Raw genomic sequence first — 22,500 nt, 5'->3', positions numbered from 1 at the left:
AGTCCAGGAGGCCGAGTCCGTTTGTCTGCGCGGGAACCGAGCGATCCGTCACGTAAAACTACTTCTGTCAAGCGCAGCCTTTATCTGCTCAACGTTAACGTCCACCGACAGGATGACAGGAAGACTTCTGAGTCACACGTCGTCAGGAACAACTGGAGCTGAAGTAAGAAGGACTGTTGTTGTTTACCAGAAGAAGTCAAGTCACACGTTCACACACACACACACACACACGTTCACACACACACACACACATTCACACACACACACACACGTTCACACACACACACACACACACGTTCACACACACACACACACATTCACACACACACACACACATTCACACACACACGTTCACACACACGTTCACACACACACACACACACACACACACACACGTTCACACACACACACACACACACACACGTTCACAAACACACACATACACACACACACACGTTCACAAACACACGTTCACACACACACACACACACACACACACACACACACACGTTCACACACACACGTTCACACACACGTTCACACACACACACACACACACACACACACACACGTTCACACACACACACACACACGTTCACACACACACACACACACACACACACACACACACACACACACACACGTTCACACACACACACACACACACACGTTCACACACGCTCACACACACACGTTCACACACACACACACACGTTCACACACACTAACACACACACGTTCACAAACACACACACACGTTCACACACACACACACACACACACACATGCGCGTTCACACACGTTCACACACACACACACACACACACACGTTCACACACACACACACACACACATGCGCGTTCACACACGTTCACACACACACACACACACACACACACGTTCACACACACACACACACACACACAGCGGCCGCTGGGCCGGCTGGGGTTGAGCTGCTGTGGTCAAGGTGCCCGTCTCCTTCACTGTTACCATCCAGATGTTTCCACCTCCAGCTCACAACTAGACTTTACAACGAAGCTGTTTTCAGACGTGAACTCCCTCCGGAAAATGTCCGGTCCAACGTAGAGCGACAGGAAGTCGGACACGTTCACGCCAACGGGAGCACTCTTTGGGTGTCTGTAGATCCTGCAGGAGGCAGAACATGATGCTTCCGGATATTTTCTTGCCGTGTTCTCACGAGGGCTCACTCGGACATTTTCCAGGAATTTTCCCAACGGGCAGAAATGTTCTTGAAAATGTCTGGGGCAACGTTTCGGATATTTGGGCTCTCACATGCCGGGAAATAGGGCAGATTGTCCCGAGCCAATGGCCGACGCAGCAGGAGATTGTCCAGGTCCGACGCGGTCACACCAACAGGAACGTTTCCAGAACATTACAGTTCCTCCAGAAATTTTGAGGAAAAAGTCCAGATCTCAGTTCACGTCTGAAAGCAGCTCGACGCCAACTTCCACCTAATATCTCCACTTTCCCCGACAACACGAGCACTGACCTCCTTCACTTCAAACAGGTTGATCTTTCGCCTGCCACTTCGTCAGATTTACAGTAACAAGTGAGGCTCTGCTGGATCTGCCGTCAACAGAAACACGTCAAACCATCGCGTGATGAAGCAGGAAGAGACGGAGACGGAGGCTGAACTTTCAGAATCCCCACAGGGACACGCTTGTTACAAACTGATGGAATTCGTTATGAAGAACTGAAGTAAGAATTTCAGCGCCTGATTAGCAAATTAAAAAGGACTGACAGCTCCACAGAGTGGCTATTATTACACACCAGGAACTACTGCAGGGGCAGGTTCATGGGGAAGTGCGTTCTGTACATATACATATATATATATATATATATCATGTTTGGACACTGAGTTCATCAATCTTCTGCAGATTCTTCATAGAGATTATAAACTGAACCGTCTTTGTGTGTTAAGAAACATCCTTTTACATTCCTACTGTGATCATGAAGGTTGAAGCTTTATATTATTAAAGCAGAAAGTGTCCACAGCCATATTCCCTGTGTGATGAATCTAATCTCACCTCCCCCTTTTGATTAGGACAAAGAAACCTGGAGATTTGAGCTCGAGAGCTTTAAGTCATATCTACGACATCGTAAATCACCAGTGTTTCTCGGAAAAGGTGTCGCTTAATATCTGAAACGATCCGGAGCTAAACTTTAAAGGAAAAAGAAGGGAGAGGCGGCATCGATCCGCCGGCGCCGACAAGGTGCCAATTCTGTGTTCCCAGGAAGCGTCATGGACCGAGACACAGCAAACAAAACAAGAGACAGTGACAACAGCATGGGAGACTATACTCCGTCTCCTCCCTCACTACATCAACCATGAAGGCAAATCTACCAGACCACCTGTGTGTGAGTGTGCAGCTACTATCCATCGAATATTCTGTTCCTGCGCTGCAGCAGTGAATCCAGTCGCTCCCCGACCTCTGGAACTGACGAGAGGAACGCTCATAATGAAACATTCTCTGCTCTCAGATTTAATATTGTTGTTCAGATGCTATCGAGACGCACCACATTCCTCCCATGTACAGATCATGTCAGTCTTTATTCATATTGTCAGTGTCCTGCGGCTGCACAGGGAGGCCGCTGGCTGCGTGATGGGAAGCCATGGGACGAGTTTAGTGACGACATCCTCCAGAAGTGGGGACGATCACCACTAACCGGAGGGGGACGGACTCGAGGCGCTCCCTCTGATGGGATCCTTGTGTCCGGGCCCGTGGGCGTGTTCATGTGTGGCCTGGCTGGACACTTCACAGTAACACATGCTGGTGAATGTGTGTCAGTGTGAAGTCCAGCCTCGTCCTGCCTCCCGCAGGACTGTTGCGTCTGGTCTAAAGTGTTTTTTCCTCGACTCTGTTTTCTGATTTTGGGAATATCACAATTCTGTCGCTTTGCTTTTGCCAACTTCGTGCCTGCCAGAACCTGTCGGAGTAGAGTGAATTCCTGCAACACACAGCATCGCTCCCAGTCTGCCTACATGACAACACGACCCTGGAACTGGCTCGTCCTCAGCCGACAAACATATGCCTTTATTTACAGCCATCACCAGCGTCATTAAGCGCGGCCATTAGTCAGCCAGCACAGGAAATGGCAGGGATCCCGGCTGCTCATTGGCTGAGGGACCTCGTTAAGGGGCTTTGATTGGGTTGGCTATGACCCCCGTGAGTGTGTGTGTGTGTGTGTGTGTGTGTGTGTGTGTTTTGGCAGGGGCAGGGACAAGAACACAGCCGGACCAGCTGGCAGAAAATCACTGCAATCTGCTGCCTAGCTTACACAAGTACACACACACACACACACACACACACACACACACACACACACACACACACACACACACACGCTCGCACACAGAAACACACACTAGCTAAATAGACAAGTACATTAAATTGTTTGCAGCACATTATATGTAAAGAGGCCCATTAAGTGATTGAAACAATACAAAAATGGCAAATAGAAGGAAAACTATATTTGCCACACCAAAATATGTCACCAGAAATAAAGACTAAAGATGAATTCCTAATATTTACGGAGGCAACAGACAACGTTGGTGCCCCCTGGTGGTTCCAGGTGGTACTGCTGTTTGGTCACGGTCGTGAAGACGCCGGTGAGGACGCAGGCACTTTTCCTCGGAGCTTGTTGTCAACATCACTTTGGAGAGAACGGAGGAGAAGAAAGAAGTTTGTTCACTGACGCTCCTACTTCGTTTTCTGGCACGTTAGCATCACAACTACACTAGAAAACAACCGTAAAGACCCTAATTTGAACAAATAACCTGGAGTTAAAAATTCTGGTAGAATCAATAAGTAGCTGGTTGTGTCACTTTCTGAAAACAAACAAACTCAAGTTCAATTTTAACACCACGATGTAAAGTCTCCGCTTCAAAGTGTGGTGGATGGACCATAAACAGATACATATAACATACAGAATATGACGTCAGGAACTGGAGAGAACCAGGACAAGTGAATTTGGCCCCGACAGAAGCGGCACACACACACACACACACACACACACACACACACACACACACACACACACACACACACACACACACACACACACACACACACACACACACACACACACACACACACACACACACACACCGCCGCCGTCCGGCCCGAGAAACCAGCGGAGTGTGTCCTCTCTTCTCCTCTCTGCACGGAGAGGCACGGCCATTTGCAGGCCATTAAAATAATTTATTACAATTCTCAATATTCTCTTAATTAAAATTCACTTATCGCAGTCGGGGACTTGAGAGCAGGGCCATTAAGGAGACAGCTCCCTCTCTCTCTCTGTATGTATAGGAATGTGTGTGTGTGTGTGTACTCTTAATTACTAGCTTTCTTGATTAAACCACACTGTGAGGAAATTGATTTTAGAAAATATTCAAGCTCCACATCAGGAGGTGCCTGAACCCTGTCGCCCACGACCATGGAGAATAAAACAAATCATTATTCTAACAAAAGCTTATAATGACTCCCTCACCGTGGATCTTTCTGAGATGTTCCCTGCTGCAGTCTCACATGGGATCACTCGGATATTATTTTACTAGGGGACAGCATGTCCGGAGCAACATTTGCAAACATTCACGTTCTCTTATAGAGCCCGTCTGGAAAGATCAGGAAGGTGTCAGACTCCTGTGCGTGTCTGAAAGGTTCTTATGTAGGATATGAGTTGTGGGGAAGTACAAGGCCTGTAAAAACAACAAGGGGATCAGACTCATGTCCAGTGGATGGAACCTCTGGAGTCACCATGAACCCTCCGACGATAATTAGACAACAATCATGCGTTTCAAACATGTCACCCGCGTTTCCACCGGCGTCTAAGGACATCATCATCATCATCATCATCATCAGTCATCATCATCATCATCAGTCATCATAATCATCCTTCCCTCCCGTCTTTTCTTCTCTGAAACATTTTGACTGTTCACTTTTCGTCGGCATAAATCTTTTCCACTATCGTGAGCGCCTTTTCCCGTCTCAGACTTAAATCCTCTGAACTGGATCAACGGAGGCTGCAGCGAAACAAAAAGACGCCGCGGGCAAAACGTTCAGCTGCAATTTCAATCATGGACGCCGTCAACGGGGTCCGTACACACACACACACACACACACACACACACACACACACACAGGAAGCGCCCAGGTTGCCAAGGACCTCCTCGCCCACTGTACTGTACTGTGTCCCGGCTACAGTTGCTATGGCGTCTGCTTTGTTGCACTGTACGCATGTTTCCCGCGGAGAGCGACCCCGCGGGGCGGAGTCATCAGCTTGACGAGCACACAGAAGGACACACATTCAGGAATTGTCAGACAGCCCCCGCACTTGTAATTACCGCCTCTTTAATCCTGGCAGCATGATAAACAGTTTTTTGTCTTATTGTGTGTAAGTTCATGCGTGTGTGTGTGTGTGTGTGTGTGTGAGGAAATAAAGGGAGAGATTACTGTCGACGCAAGTGTAAGGCTTCAATAATCTACTCAGCTGATGTTTCATTACACTAACAAGCGCCGGGGGCTCAGATCCCTCTCATCCTCCGATTGTTCCCACTTTGATCAGCCTGAGTCCGTCCACACGCCGACTCAACCTGGGGGCGGATCCCGTCCATCCCTTTGTTTACTTGTTTCAGACTTTCATAAAACCCTGCACCAAGTCAAATAATCCTACGGGTAATTCAATTGTGGATTTATTTTGTCTACCTAAAGCCCCCCCCCCCAGATTCTCCCACGTGAGCGAGTAATTAACCTGTCGGAGATTCATGAGGCGGCCTGGAGTCAAGACAACCACAGTATCATACGTCTGAGGGATCCGTCAGAGAATATCCACTCTCTCCTTGGAAGATTTATTATTATTGATATTATTAGATGAAACAGTCCACCAGTAATCCTCCTTTGTGATTCACTTGGTGTGATTCACATGTACACTACCTGGGTAATTAAGAATTTTCTTTGCCTGAGGTTTTGCTTATGAATATTGTTGAAATCCAGCCTCATCTTTAGTTTCAGCGAGACGGCGGATTTGAAACTGGACCGAGCAAAAAAGAACTCAACAAAAAGGTTTAGAATGACCGCGTGTCCTGGTACCGTGGACGCTGCCTCGCCGGCGAGGTCTTCAGGGACGCACGTCTTCCCGCCTGCCGTCGACACAATAACGAGCACATTCAGTGGAAGTGTCCAAAAATCCGCCGCCATTCGTTTCAACGTCGTGAACTTTATTCACTGTCTGCCATTTTATAGCGGTGTCTGGATTCTGAGTGTAAAACTTTAACGTTATATATGGTGCCGTCAAAAAGTCCCAAAAAAAGAAAGAAGAAGAAGAAGGGCTCTGACGACAAGGACGAGATTTACTGAAGAAGTCTCAAGAGGTCTGATATGATCGTCTCCATGATACAATATGTGTGTTTACACTGTATTTGGCCCAGAGTCGCCAATATAATGACGCCGTTGTTGTTCCACGGATTATGGACATGACAGGGTCTTGTAGTTCTGGTCCTCAGAGGGTTTCAGCTGTTTCTGCTCATGTCAGCTTGTGTGAAACTGTTAGTTTAAACAAGTCTTCTATCAAAGCATAAAAGCCCTAGTGAAGAGTTTCCTAACCAAATCAATTACAGCGCAGGCCCACAGCGGGTTCAGTTTTGTGTTCCTAATGTTCCTAATCATTCCCTAACAGTGAACAGTGTCTTTTGTCAAATAGACAAACCTCTTTTCACACTTTCTCACAAAGACAAATCTTAGAAGAGGAGCCTGTAATTCTTTCCGCTTTTTTTTATGCTAATCAGCGACAAAACACCCCAAAAAGTCTTTTTAGAATAATTCCACAAAGGCAAGCGCGATGGATTCAAACAGCCGAGGGCTAATTAAATTGTTCAGCCCGTCTCATATTAGGAAATACTTCATCATCTGAAATGTGGCTGCCACCCGGGCTGATTAGGCCGGGGGATTTAGAGCTGCTTTTTAATCAGGGACGCGCCGGCGACACGACATCTATCACCGCTGGAAAACATGTAAACATAAGAAAGCTGACAGGGAAGTTATAGTGACGGGTCCGCTTTAGGAAAACAATATTCTTGAACTGTCAACAGGTCCGGTGACTAAGTGTCATGGAGAAGGACTCCAGTGTCGTGATCAGTGACTGGACGTAAAGACGGACGACACGACGGCTCCTCGGAGGTGAGGCCAAAACGTCTTGATCGCCCCCCGGTGGCTGGCTGCAGTACAGGTCACAAACAGCCACCCAGCTGCCTCCAGTCTTCGTGCTAAGCTAAAGCTAACTGCCTCCGTTTCCCAAGAGCGTTAAATAGTTTCGTCCTCCGCTGCATGTTCTCTCTTTCGTGTTGGCTCAGGTTGGGCTGCGCTGAGACCAATTTTTCTGTGCTTCGAGCAAATCGAGCAACACTGATCCCGACTTGATCCCTGAAATTAATCCCCGAGTTGGGGGCTGACGCGGCGTCTGTCGGCTGCTCGCTGCTCGCCGCTGAAGGCAACAGCTTCCATTAAAGTCTACATCAAAACACCTGGTTTTCCATCGTTGCTGTAGAAAATGTTGCTCCAAAAACACAACTGACAGCAACAGCTGCTGAGGAAGCAAGTGCAGCAACCACCACTCTTCAGCAGGACGTGTCTCCTCCGCTGAGAAGTGCAAATGATCAATGAGAGGGAAGAAAAAAACATTTGCCACCAAATTGTTGCATTTACTGAATCTGACGATTCGGCTTGAAATGGCGATTGAGGTCGAGTGTCGCCTCATTAGAAAAGGCCGACTGCCTTTCAGCTCCGTGTCCGCGGCCCCGTCTCACTGTCGTCCAGCTCATAAACCTCGTTTGAATGGAGAGACAGAATCCAGCAGATGGTGAATGTGTCTTCGCTGAGCCTTTAGGATCCGCCGCCCTCCGCCTGCGTTCCCCTGAACTGTGCGTCAGGATCCGGAGGAGACCGGGGGGGCTCGGGTTGCTTCTGGAAAACGAGTCTCGCCGGAAGCAGCCGCCGCCACGACTCCCTGGCGATAAAGTGCCACGGTGAATCTCTTCCCTCCGGGGTTTTTCTTTGGCGGGGTTTATAGTCTGTGTCCACAGGTGGTTTCCAGGTCCATTAAAAAAGCCGCTGTAACGTTTGCAAGAGGTAAAAGAAAGTGTCGTCACCTGTTGTTGAAGCCTGACCACCGCTTTATGGATAAAAAAGCCTGTATTCAAACTATTTCCTCTCCCCATCTCCCGCCTCCGTCTTATGTTAGTTGAAAACAGGGTCCCTGTCTGAGACGGGGGACGTGGACGGAGGTTCTACAATATAATCTATTTGCTAATTATAAACCGAGGCTGAAGCGCGAGCACGACGCTGCCTCACCGAGCTCAGGGCGATACCCAGAGGCTGGGGAGACATTAACACACACACACACACACACACACACACACACAGTGTCTCCGAGTGATTAGACCCGTCCTGGATGTGAACAGCAATTAAGTGCAATCACAGCCCTGTCCCCGTCCTCGCGGCACCTCCCACCTTCTCTCCCCGTGTCTCTCATCCCTCGCTCTCTTCATCTGCGTGTCGGGCCTCTTCACTCGTTCCCATCTTCATTATTCTTAAAGGGCATCATCCCTTGCTTTGTGCTTTTTTTGTGAGGATTTCACTTTGTTTTCTTGAGAACACAAAAGGGCCAGGATGTTTTTTACCTCACTACACACACCAGGTTTCGAGGTATTTCAGTGCTTTACAGTTTCCCATGTAAAGCACTGAAGCCTGTATTCTCTGTACTGACCAGCAGAGGGCGACTCCACTGGTTGTTTCTACAGAGCTCGACTTCTCACCTGATATATGACGTCAGTTAACATTTTTCCTGAGGGGTTTATGGTTCAATCTCTAGTTCCAGCTCGGACGTGAAAGCATGTTGTGCATTGGGGCGTGGACGAGGCGTGATTGACAGCTAGTACCGTCCGATAGGTGCAATTGTAGGTGGACGTGCAGTGGACGAGCTCTCGGTCAGGCCTCACTTCCTGCTACTTCTGGATTCAGAGATCAACACAATATCTGCGTGATGGGTGTAAATATTCACCGTAACACGAATTGAAATCCCCGCATTTGTGATGCTGGTGTGAAGACGCCTGCAGGCTGGACGACTACAACACGGCCTGTAATTCGGAGAGAGAAAGTTTCTCCGTCTTCTCTACAAGCGTTTCTCATGGCCACAGGGGAGTTGTCGAGGCGCCGCTCCTCGGACTCCTCGCACGGGAAGCGTGAAATGCTGATGATGGGAACCGACGCCTAATCTGCTCTAACGTTCGGGCAGTCGCTGGTTGCGTCAGCGAAAATGCAGAGACTGTAAATAGAAATTAGGGAGAAGATACGAGGGCCGGGGCCCTCGGTCGGCGGGTGGGTGTTGAAATTGGAGGCGCAGTTGCAGCACTGATCCACCAAGACGCCCTGCAGCCTCCAACTGAAGAGGAGGCAACACGAAGAGCCGGCAGGCTCGGGGGGAGCGTCGCACGTTCCCGAGTGCAGAAGCATGAACGAACGGATTAACTAAGACGTCAACTCAGTCAAGAGGAGAGGAATGTGAAAAGATCCTGACGTTCACACTTATGTCAGAAAGAGATCAAAGTCCCTGAATGACAACGGGCTTCATGTGCAACACGTTTTTTATTATTTCCTAACTGTGGTTTTAAAGGTTAGATTTCAGATTGTAAAGTGGAAGTCTACGTCTTGCAAACGAAAGACGCCTCGTCAGAAGTCCAGACGATACTTCCGCTGACGTCACCATATCTGTGTTTCTCAGCGGAATACGTGATTGGAAATGCAAAAATGTATCAGCTGGCTGGTGTCCATCTTGTTCTAAATACTAGAAATATTCACATCTAAGCTACTGTGTCATTGGCGTCCTCTGCACAGGATGTCACACAATCACATCTCATCAAACTAAAGAACATCTCTTTGTTATTCATAAAAATCTCCTTATTCAATGTCCTCTCTTGTCTTCCGATTTTTTCTGTCTAGCGTTTTACTGCACGAGCTTCAATGTCCTTTCAAGACGGACCTTCCAACCTCCATTCCCCCATCCCTCTCTCACCCTCCTCCTCCGTCTGAGTCCAGATTCCTCGAGGCCTCCGGCCTCTCAAACTCCTCTGAACCTCCCCATCGTCCCTCCGTCCAAAAGAAGCTTTGGTAGAAACCGGCCCCCTCTGCCTTTCTGCTCTCTCAACCTGCTCCGGTCTTTCATCTGAAATCCTCCTGCGTCTCACTCTCTCTGACCTCTGACCTCTGAGGGCTTTTTTTCTACCCATCATCCGTTCAATCTTTCAACCCGAGCCGGTCCCATCTGGCCTCTCGCCATCTGTCTCCATGTAAACTCCATGTATTCTCACTCAATCTGCCGTCACGTCTCCACCAACACATCGAGCTGCAGTTTACATCCATGTCTGCACTGACACACATGTACACCAGACTATGAATTCTTTTAATGAAAAGTTTCAAGTGTACTTAGTCCAACTAAACGTTGTTGACATCTGAGGCGCTGCAGAGATTTCACCTTCACAAGAATGAGACGGAAAAACACAAAACCTCCAGCTATGACTGTCACTGGTGCCGAGGCGTTGAAAATGAAAAGAAACATTTCTGTAAGCAGGCGGGGAATGTGTGTGTGTGTGTGTGTGTGTGTGTGTGTGTGTGTGTGTGTGTGTGCGTGTGCGTGTGTGCCCTTGTCAGAGACTTGACGACAGTGTGAGTAAATAAGGGAGAATGAAGTGACAAAAATGAAAATCACAAAACAATGGCGAGACAGACGGCGCAATGAAAGGAAAGGGAGATGGAGCAGGAGAGAGAGAGAGAGAGAGAGAGAGAGAGAGAGAACAAAGGGCACATTTTAAAAGTGCTGAGCTGAAAGTGAATCAGAGCAGCTGTAGATTAATAACCTGCTGAGACGCGAGACTGTACACACACACACACACACACACACACACACACAGACACACACACACACACACACACACACACACACACACACACACACACACACACACACACACACACACACACACACACACACACACACACACAGGTCGTTGTAGTAGTCTTCACCTTTACATTCAATAATCATGCTCGAATACAAAGTATACAACGTCAATATATATTTCCCATCCTGATGGCTGTCTTCCCAGTGTGGAATATGGAATATGGAATATGGAATGGAGAGACAACAGTTGGGAAGGACTGTAGATGAAGAGAGGGAAGACAGAGGGAACAAAGGGCAGGGAAGTGTGGGAAAGAAAAGGAGAAATTGATTTGGGGAAAGTGATGGAAGGAAGATGCAGAAGGAAGGAATGACAGAAGACGATGAAGGAGGGCGTATAGCTGAAGAGGAGACAAGGTGCCAACACTGAGCCAGGAGTGAAAATGAGTGAGAGGATGAGGAGAAGAGGAAGAAGAAGGAGGAGAGGAGTGGAGACCTGGTGAGGGGAGAAAGAACAGAGAGGGAGGCGGCGAGGAGAAAACGAGGCAAAGGAGATGAAGGAGAGACTCTGAAATGAGATGTGAGAACTGGTGGAGGAAGAGATGAGAATGTGTTGACAAGGAGGGAGTGAGGAGGAGGGAAGGAGGCCAGAGGTGCCAGGACCAGACGCCTTTCATCTTTTCTCATATCTTAAGTTTATGGCCAGAAAACTTTTCTTCCCTGGGCGGAGGACGTCTGCAGGACGCGGGTAACAACCACATTCATTCAGATCAAGGCCAGTGAGGAAACACAGACCATCTGTACGTGACTCGTCTTGACCAGGCCACGGGTGTGTCCGGTCGGAGGAGGAGCGCCTCCATCCTTGTCTCATGCACGAGGCCGCTCGCCAGCCTAAGATATTCTGAGAGACGCCGCGAGGCATTTTAGATTCTGGGAAAGAGATTTGCTGCCGGTTGAAGTATGGAAACGGAGAAAGCAGATAGGAGGTGGTATCAGTCATTTAGATTAAACCTCCCTCTTTTCTGCATCTTTCCCATCTCCTTCCACTTCATATCATTTATATAACGTGTTATTTCCAGGAGGCGTCTGAAGGGACCGCTCTGAGAAACGAGGATATATGCCCTTCTGCAAAAAACCCTGCAAAGACTTTGTGTCGGGAATAAACTAACGTGTGAAATGACTCTCACGCATGCGGCATCAGCACACTCATGTCTACCTATCAAGTAGGGCCGGGCGACATGGCTGAAAACTGTATCACGATAGAAGTGTTTCACATCGACCGATATCGATAATTATTGATCATTTTTATGACCTAAGAAACACAAACACGAGCCAACGAGATGGCGCAACCAAACGTGATACTGTTACATGATTGGCTATCAGGCGTGTCACTCCACACGTTGCTAGGTAGCAGAGGACGAGTGGCGGCGTAGCGAGACTCTTTGCTCCGGTTTCTTCCAAAGAGGAAAAACTAGTTATCGGAACGTTCTATCGAACACATTTTCTATTGATATTGATTGCGTGTCTATCGCGATACATATCGTTATCATTTTATCGCCCAGCCCTACTATCAAATGACCAGAAGTCCAGAATCGGTGTTCGGGCAGATGCAGCCACAATTGATTGTTTCATTTCGTGTCACAATGGACGACAACTCGCGACTTCCTGACAGGGAGACGAGCAGGTTTGATTTCTTTGGTTTTTGCGTCCACATGTCCCGCCCCAGCGACCTGATTGATCGGTGATCGGTCGTCAGGGAGAATGTGGCACAGAAACCTAATCTGACCCAAACAGGGAGAAGCTTCCTCTGGGATCGGTCTCATTACAACATCTCCTCCTCCTCGGGTCTGGAGCGACCCAGAAACTCCATGTGGGTCAAATCCATCACTTCTCAGTCTTCTTTTTCTTTTTTTTCACCACCCAGAATACGACAGTTATAATTCTTCTTCTTCACCATCCCTCTTTTCCCCCGTTGTCCCGACCCAACCTGCCTCTCTCTGGTTCCCACACATTCATCTTCACTGGCAGCATCTCGCCCCGTCTCTCTGACAACAGTTACCGTGCCAGCGGTTGCCTCTGCTGCCATCTTCTGTCCATCAGTGTCATTACTCTTTCATATATTTTTTTAAAGTTTTAAACTTGTAGTTTTCAGAGCCCGGAGTTAATTGTGACTTTTCTAGGTGCTGGATTACTGAAGGGAAAAAAAAGAGCTGATTGGAAAAGTACCCAACACCCGGAAACCGTCTCTCCAACCCTGGAATATGAATAAACCCCAAGAACATTCGTCTTTCAGGGAAGGAAGGATCTTGAGACACGTTGAGACTTAAATGTCGGACTTAAATATTCCAACACCAAGTAGGTTGTTTTCATCTGCGTTTGTTAGTTAGCAGGATTAAGAACCTTTGGGTGGAACCACTAAATGTTCCAGGGGATGCGGATGAAAAGGATTTTAAGACATTACATCCAGTTAGGAGTCTCACAATCTTCCCCTACAATAAATAACTTTATGCCACTTCAAACCAGTTTCACATTGCTTCCCTTTTCCCCCAGTGACCTTTGGCGTAACATGTTATTATCCTCACTGAATATAATCATTTACGAATTCAATATTCAGTCTGTGTAAAACATCTGAGCCGTAACTGACTCATCCGCGTGAGATTGTGCTCTGTCACAACCCCTGTAAGACACGTTCATATCTCACGGAGCCTCCTACCCAGTCGGGCTTGACAACTTAGTCATCGCATTGTTTCAGTTTCATCAATTCTCCGAGCTGCAACACAACGCGTCGTTCTGTCGGGGTAGAGGTCGCGTGTATCAGAATGTATCCGAGGAGGAAGAGAGAAGAGGTGAAAGGAATAAATGAATGAATTGATGTAAAGAAGTGAAGAGAAAAAAAGGGGAGAAAAATCTTTTTCAATTCACGCTTCCTATCTAATAAGCTTCACCAGAGAAAACCCTCTGGACGTAGACTCAGATTTGCATCACGCAGACGGGTCCTCGGGGTGCGGCCGTCCACAGCGACGCCTGAATCTTCCTGCCTGTCTGCTCCAATCAGGAGCAGCATCCAGAGGCAGGCAGGGGCTGATGGGTAATGGCGAGGTGGTTATGGACCGGCGGGGTGTGACGACACGGCGTAAACACACACACACACACACACACACACACACACACACACACACACACACACACACACACACACACACACACACACACACACACACACACACACACACACACACACACACGTAGATGCCTGAACACTCCAAATTTCATAGGGGTTTCCAGAAAACTACCAAGGAAATTATTAGGAGTTCATCGACACAACAAAAGCTCCCAGGTTTTCATTGACGTGGTTTAAATGTGGACGTCTGGATACACAGAAACATGGCATCACCTCACACGGTGTAAAGGCATGTTGACTATCTGCAGCGGGGTCGACAGCACAGAGACACACGGCTGGATTTAGATTCCTGTCACACAGTTCAGCCACTTGGGTGGTCAAATATGACGAGAGAGAGAGAGAGAGAGAGGGTGTGGAAAATCTGGAAGCAATGGAAGAGAGAAGGTGGGAGGCGGGGCAGCGTTCCCATCCAGGCTACCTGACACCGAGCAGCAGCCGACCAACAGGCCAGCTGACCGCTATTTCCAGCATGAGATGACCCACCAGCTGTACAGTCCCACGGGACACACACACACACACTGATGAGAGAGGGAGTGTGTGTGTGTGTGTGTGAGAGAGATTATTTATTCATTGAAGCTCTATTTAAGCAGACAGGTCACTCAAGGAAAATAGTTATTTACACAGAGAGGGGAGGAGAGGAAAGTCCTCCCTCGTGTCCATCTGCTGACTCAGTTATAGGTCAGTCAGTATTTTACAGGAGCTATAACAGGACGAACTGTAAAACATCCCGGGCTCCGACTCATCCCGACTCCATCACACAAACAAACACTTTCACCCAGGACATATTTAACCCTGGCTCAGGGAGGGAGGGAGGGAGGGCGGAGCCTCATGGGACGCAAGATCGCCCGGAAACTATTTAGAGTCCTGATTCAGTTCTCCAGACGATTGTGGTGCGGAGAGAAGACGAAAACTAAACAGTTCTGGGACCAGCAGGTCAACATGCTCCATGTGGATATAAATATCCTCATCACATCAGTGGGAGCGTTCCCTCCATGTTTCACCCTGACGCCTCCATGTCCTGCCTCGTGGCTCACACACCTCCAGTACTGTACTTCACTACTTTCACTGTCAATGTTTCTATCCCGTGCTACTTCATGACAGAGATGTGCCACTAGATTCCAGAGGGAAATATATATAAAGACTCGTGTATTTGAAATTTCAGACATTGTCACATGGTTAAAATTCTGTCCCCTTGGACGGGCCCCTGACCCCTGACCCCTGGATTGGGCACCACTGCTCTGCATCAGTTTTACATATTTTACATTAAACTATAACGTTGGTTCTTTGTATTCTCTATATGTAGTAACATTTGACATTGTTACTACATGTCAAATGTTAGTAACAACTTCCGAACAAGGTCACAACAAGCTTCTGCAACAAAGAACCAGAATATTGTCTTTGCTGCACATGAGGACAGACAGAACCAGGAAGTAGAAGAAGCAAAGTGTCTCAGCACACACGTTTGATCCAGAGTGATCACAAGTCATCGGACAATGACACTTGACCTTAACAATTCTCAAAACACACACACACACACTTCATCATATCGAGTGACAACGGATCCATGTGGTGACAGAGTCGCCTCCCCTCAGTCACACTTCATCATAATCACATCTGCCACATCCGGGAGAGTGAACAACTCTCACCAACCAACCGACAGTCACCAGGACGAGGAGCGGACTCTGATTTACTTTATGGAAATCAATCAATCAATCAATAAATCAATGAGGAAGTTGGAGATCATGTCTGAGGTGTTGACAGTGGAACTGAGAATCTCCTCCAGGGTATTTTTAGATGAGTGGCCAGAGGCTCTTTAATATTACATACACAAGCATATGGGCTGTGCCCCACACACACACACACACACACACACTGGAGGGAGCTTTGATCTCCTACCAGATCGACACTTGATGATCTCTCCAAACTCGTCGTCCACCGGCTCGTCGCAGTAATCCTCGGGACGCACACCCTCCGCCATCGATAACAGCGCACCGGGTGTGATGGGAATTATGAAAAATTAAAGAAATAATAAAAAAGTGAATGATGGGGAGATGTGACACAACAACCAGGTTACATCCACCAGGGGCAGAGCAGGAGACCAGATCCAGAAGAAGCAGGACGCAGGACGCGAGCTCCGGTCGGTGCCGACGGGGTCGCGCGCAGGAGTGAGCGCAGGACCGGGGCCGGGGCCGGGCTGTCGCTCGGGGGGACGGAGCGGAGCAGGTGTGCGGAGGGGGCTGGGGGTCGGGAGCATTCCCACCTCGAAATAGCAGCGCGCCCGGAGCTGGCTGCGCGCCCGGCTCACATTGCGTTTGTCGGACGCCATGCGTAAAACCCGACACCGCGCGGACGCGCCGGTCGAATGATGAGGATGATGTGGCGGCAGAGCATCCAGCCTCGACCTCCTCCGGCCGGAGATAAAGAGTTGGCACGGGTTGGTGGGAGCAGGACGCAACGCAGGGAGAGGGGGAAATGAGTTTTTAATATCTGAGGTAACACAAACAGACTTACAGTATTTAGATGAGAAAACAACAAAGTCCAACTTTCCACAAGTCATGGACACAGTGGGGCCATGGACACAGTGCTGAGCTGAACCAATCAGAGCCCAGGGAAGCTCAGGTGCAGTCAATCAGGGAGACATGACGAGTGACGTTCACTGGCATCAGGAAACCCAAGTGCGTCAGTCTGGGATTCCTCAATGACTCTACTGACTATAATACAACAACGACCTTAATAGAATTCACGAATTTCAGTTACGGTCCCAAAACCCATCTGGCCCCGCCCCTGTGGTGGGTCAAAGTCCAGATTTGTCCCACAACCTCCAGGTGTACACCTGAGAGTTGCTTCCAGGTCACTATTTACAAAAAAGAAAAGAAAAGAGAATGGAAACTGCTTCCTTACTGTAGTGAGTTGTGAAGATGTGATCTATTAATATCACATCTGTTGATGAAGTGATGTTCCCACTACAGAAAGCACTTTACTCTGATGGCTCCATTACGCTCCACGCATTCATGAGACAGTTGCTAACATTAGATGTGATGATACGATGGACCCTGCTCTGGTCTCAGTCTGCCCCCCCATTCCCGAATCCTGAGAGGCCAAAAACAGACCGGCATTCCTGGGCAGACCAGGTCCTGCTGAGAGTGTGTGTGTGTGTGTGGAGGTCACATGCGCTTACTGTATGTCGCTCCGCTCTGTAAAGTTGAGATGATGGTGATGATGTAAACTTCCTTGTTGTTCCGATGACCTATCATGGAGAGATGTAACACCAGGCTCAAAGGTTCCAGAGTTTCAGGCCCCGTTTCACCTCTGACCCCGCCAACTTGGCATCACCTGTAACCACGGACAACAGTGACATCATCACCGCAGCCATGGTGGGCGATGAAAGCAGTGGAGCTCAGGGGCGTTTATCTTCATACATCCTCTCTCTCTTTCCTTAATCCTTCTGACCTCATTAAAACCACAAGATGGAAAAGTGCCAAAGTGGCCTTTCAGTGCCGCTCATTAAATATCCATCAGATACAAAGAGCATTGTTTTATCTGATCTCTACTTCATGACGAGGTCCAATAGGGAAGTACAAATCAGACTACTGTACACTACAGTAAAGTGTGTTTGTTCACCTACTGTGTTTTCTGGCTCCTAGCGTCAACTAGCAGCAGCGTTAGCATCACGGCTAACTGAGCGTCAGCAGCCTGGCTTCTGCCCAACGCAAGAAACCAGTAAGAAATCCTAAAGAGAACAAATAGCCTGGAGTCAACGTCTGTGGATGTGAACACGTGACCTAGTCCGCTGGTCGAGTCACATGGTGACATCACAGACTTCCACTTGAAATCAGACGCATTAATATGCCTCCATATACTATACAACGTCTTGACTGACGGGTTGTTTCTTTGCCAGATACGTTTTTTTTTATTATTTGAAGAGAGACACAAAAAAGTGGAAGTGAACTTAAATGTTATTTTTTAGATTAAACGCTAAAAAACCTGCAGAGAATCAGTTGAGTCGTCGTGGCGCCGTGTGACCAGCAGGGGGCAGTGTGGTCCCGGGTGAGGTGGTACAGTACCAGTCTCTACTGTAACTAGACCAGTGAAGCTTGGAAAGATGTTTGTTTCTGAAATCTTCTCCTCCGGGGCCGAGTAAACAACAAGAAGCTGAATTAAAAACAAATGAGGCTTGGAAATGACTCAGTGTCATATTGATATGATGTTGTCAGATCATCCAGGCTGATTGTGTGTGTGTGTGTGTGTGTGTGTGTGTGTGTGTGTGTGTGTGTGTGTGTGTGTGTGTGTGTGTGTGTGAGTGTGTGTGTGTGTGAGTGTGTGTGTGATGAGCTGTGATCCAGGTCGACAGTCTGAGTTGTTTCCTTTTTGGCAGCGGTGAGTTTCTCGTTTACAGCATCAGCTGTGCTGCAAAATTACCACTTACTCTGCTGATGATTTTGCTGCATAAGCTCTTTTCTTCTTCTTCTCACGAATCAGCAATGTCTGCGCGAAGGAAAGCAATTTAATTCAGGAGTCAAAATGTACATTCGATTCTAAATGTAAACAGTAAATTCACTTTTAATGTGACAGGAGCAAAGCACTTTGTCCAGATATGATATTACAGAAACAAAGAGGAGAAATAAAAAGTCTTCTGCTTCAGCCACAGGAACACAAAGTGTTAAAGTATCTTGATGAGATCTTCTCTCCTGCAGAGATTTGGATGTTTCCTGTGTTTCCTGTCTGGTGCTTTTTTATGTCTAGGGGAAGAAAAAAGAATCTCTCATCGGGTCGTGGCTCAGGACACCAGCTGGTGGCCTCTCTGGTTCTATAAGACAACAAGGGACAGGAAATATTCAGAGGTGCGGAAACCAACAACAGAATGTGATCAGGAGTCGAGATCTTCTGTTCAGTGCTTTAATGTTCCAACGTACAAAGAGATAAATGCTGATTATTGACATCTCTACCACGGCATCTAAAACATGCCCACACACACTCTTTCTCTTTCTATCTAACACAATTACAGTCTTCCACTGTCATTCACACAAACACAGTAAACCCCTACGCTCATCATTAGACAGTGTTGCTCTCCGGTCTGCTGGGACACGATGATGAGAGCGGTCGACTTTTCATCGGTGAATTAACCAAACAAATGCTAATAACTAGGAGTCAGACCTGGGATCAAACAGACAAAGAACCACCAGGAATAACGTACCGCGGTGTTTCTGCAGCACATCGTCAAACTGGTACATCGCCCCAACACAATTCTTCCTTATTAAAAATCAAAGCATGTAGGTCATTTTTTGGGAAACTGGTGCACATTTGCGTTGTCGTGTAGAATCAGACGCTCATCATTACAACTGATGTGACGCTGATCTTCAATCAAAAATCAGAACATGCAGCGACTGCAACCGCCTCCACGTTTGTTTTCTGTCCTGCAAATATTCTCACGTCATGTCTTTTTAATTTTAAGCATTAAAGTCTTTGAGTCCTCAGTGTGTGAGGACGTCTGTATATTTCATCCCAGGTCTGTGACAGTGTTGCTGCCTAAGGCTCGTCTACACCATCTAAGCACAGAGACGTTTCTAGGAAACAAACACATTGTGATCATAGAGTTTTAAATACAGCCGCCAGCGTGTCAGACATCACACTGGGGGTGGTGGTGTCTCCATCGTCTCAGGTGCTTCGCTGACCCACATACAGTAGCTGGTATGAATAATGGAACCATGTTTTTTTTGACCTAGTGATGAATAAAAGAGGAGGGTTAACAGAAAAACTAAAACTAAAAAAATCCACACAAAGACAGTGGATGATTCTGCTGCCCCCTGTGGCCTGTGTTCGCATGACATCCATCGGTTCGTAGAATACAGACTGTGAATTTACATCATGAGGTTTGTGAAGTGTTTATCCTTTACCCTCCGTCTCGCCCGTTTATTCATGGCGTCAAGTCTTCAGTCGCTGGATTTATGGAACGGGAGACGACACTGGAGGAAGGAAAAGGCTTCGCAAGGCCGGAAACATCAAGACGACAGAACATTCGAACACTTGTCAAAGAGGAAGAACTCGGGGGCCACTTGACCCCCGAGAGGGAAGAGTCACTGCAGGGTGATCACCTCTACGCTATGATGAAACATTTCCCTCCTGATGGGACTGATCTCAAATGAGGGGAGTATCTCTCGGAGGTTCCATCCCTCCAGTCGAGTCCGGACACTGAGGTATCCAGTGTATCCCGTATATTCTATTGACACCCTGTTTATAATGAATCAGACTGTAATCTGAGGCTGTAATCTCAGGAGGAGCAGTAGTTGCCAAAGACAAACACAACTTTTCCTCATCAGCGACAGAGGGAATGATTTGTCTGCGGTACGCGCCGTGGTGTCGGCTCATATAAAATAAAAGGATCTGGCAGCTGCGAGTCGCGTGGTCGCTGCTCGGCTCTGCGTTTGTTTCGGCGGCGAGGGACGAGGCCTAGATCCTATTTTTGGGTGACGGCTGCTTGTCAGCGCCACAGTAAATATGTGACAGTGGGGAGAACGAGACAAAGTGTTTCCATTTCTTATTTTACATTTGGACTCCCTGTGACATGAATGGAGGCTGGAGGTCAGAGGGGCGAGGAAAGTAATTCAGCTCACGGCTGAGACACAATGACGTTTCCTCTGCTCTATCACCTAGATCGCAAAATTCTAAAATCAGCACAGACGTTATAATATTTGCTGTTTCCACATCCAGGAATTACACTGGCTCCATGGCGACCGACTGGGTTCAGCTGATTAGAGCCGAACCCAGTGGAATTGAGTTTAAACACGGTTTAAATTCAATTAAGAAGCTTCACCAAAAACTAATCTTCTGAATCCACTGCGACGCTCTGGAGTACGGTTGGTTTAGGACCCACACTTCCTCTCCGCCTCCACTTGTGGAAGTTCATGGAATGGGACAAATAGAGTAGTCACAAATCCTTCCTCTGTCTTCCTGTGGCTGTACCGCAGCACGGCGGACATTCCCATCCCGCAGGAACCAAGAGGAGGACGGCTGCTCCGGACGTCACGGTGCCTACGACAGGGAACTGGGAATCTGCCAACCCTCGGAGTCCAGCCCCGTCTCACCCCTCCGAACCGCGGCCTATCCATCATGACCGCGCGTGAGCGCACCCCCGCGTGTTGCCACGGTAACAGACAAGTGGCTCGAGAACAGGAATATCGATCGTGCGTCTTCATTTTATTCCCCCGTCTCACCTCCTCCCCACAAGAGAAATCTATCCGTCTCACGAAGGGCAAACTGTGGCGACTGATCCTCTTCCACGTCCTTGTGAAAGTTTGGGAAAAACTAAATGCCACAATGCTTAAGTGCTACTGATGATGATGATGATGCAGAGAAGGATGTGATGTTTACAGGTGCATGCGTGTAGACGTGCGGTGAACGCCTCTCGGTCTGACATCGTGTTTCCTAAGTAACCGAGTCGATGGGTCGGGTACCAGCAGTTCTTGTCGTTCTTGCTCACGAGGACGATGGTTGCCAGCGTGTCCCAGGCGCGTCACAAGTCCTGGGAGTGAACCAGCGAGACCCAAACCAGAACCCCTTCCCCAGCCCCTGCCCTGGACGGGCCTGCTGAAGGGGGGCTGCCAGTTCAGATAGCCATCAGTCTCAGCTCTCACTCTTCCGTCCAAAGAATCTCCTGATTGCTCCAGCGTCCTCCCATCCAGAGCGCAGTATTCCTTACAGTTCCTGGGAACTGAGCTTTTCAAAGGAACCTCCCCTGCCACACACACATACTGTACACACACACACCCCAGCCCCACAGCCCACCCCCTCAACACCTCTCCCCGCCCGTAACCTGCAGAGCCTCCAGCCTGAACGTGACCTAATAGTACTCCTCGTAGTTCTTGGGATTGAGGCAGTACAGGATCCCGCCGCCGAAGGAGAAGATGGTCCCGCCCCAGGCCAGGCCGTAGCCCCAGTTGAACTCGTGGTAGATCCTCAGGTTGATGCTCTCGATGAACTTGATGGGGTAGAGGACCAAGCTGCAGGCCTGCAGGACGACTGGAAGAGACGCACAGACGGTCACTACGAGGCAAAGAAGCAGTTCTACAGACAAATTATATTTGCACAGAAGAGGAAGATGTGATACGGTGTTCAGGTAAAACGACTCAAACTGTAACTGCAGTTTAACGATTCATTATTGATCAAATGTTTATCAGTGTTCATTGCTTTGCTGATCAGTTTGACCTGTTCAGAGATTCAGGAGGCGACGGCTGATAATGGTTGACAGGTTGATGTTTTTAAATGGAAATTTAAAAAAAAAAATCACTCCCCAAGCTTCAACATGATGTATTTTACAGTGGGGTATCAATATTTTATATTTATGATTAATTATTGAA

The 22,500-nt window shown here is 48.1% G+C and overlaps 2 protein-coding genes across 9 annotated transcripts in view; both read right to left on the bottom strand.

The window, feature by feature from the left end:
- Positions 1 to 17,108, bottom strand: part of dmd (dystrophin) — a 154,378-nt gene extending 137,270 nt beyond the window's left edge. For 4 of the 8 annotated variants that reach the window (XM_035626047.2, XM_035626075.2, XM_035626055.2 and 1 more), the window contains exon 1: positions 16,043 to 17,108. In XM_035626047.2, coding sequence (XP_035481940.2) covers positions 16,043 to 16,124 — 82 coding nt within the window. In that variant the 5' untranslated portion in view covers positions 16,125 to 17,108. The remainder of the gene's footprint in view (positions 1 to 16,042) is intronic. The other 4 variants (XM_035626084.2, XM_035626065.2, XM_035626090.2 and 1 more) reach the window with 1 other exon arrangement.
- Positions 17,109 to 18,688: 1,580 nt separating this feature from the next.
- The window catches only part of LOC118301127 (transmembrane protein 47-like), a 16,263-nt gene continuing 12,451 nt past the window's right edge, over positions 18,689 to 22,500 (bottom strand). Inside the window, exons 5-6 of the mRNA XM_035626316.2 lie at positions 21,957 to 22,162; positions 18,689 to 18,953 (exon numbers count right to left, since the gene is read on the bottom strand). Of these exons, the coding sequence (XP_035482209.2) occupies positions 21,984 to 22,162 (179 nt within the window). The 3' untranslated portion in view covers positions 18,689 to 18,953; positions 21,957 to 21,983. The remainder of the gene's footprint in view (positions 18,954 to 21,956; positions 22,163 to 22,500) is intronic.

This window comes from Scophthalmus maximus, chromosome 1 (genome assembly GCF_022379125.1).
Source record: "Scophthalmus maximus strain ysfricsl-2021 chromosome 1, ASM2237912v1, whole genome shotgun sequence".
NCBI lineage: Eukaryota > Metazoa > Chordata > Actinopteri > Pleuronectiformes > Scophthalmidae > Scophthalmus > Scophthalmus maximus.
Note: the sequence above shows the minus strand (reverse complement) of the source record. Positions and strands in the feature narration are given on the sequence as shown.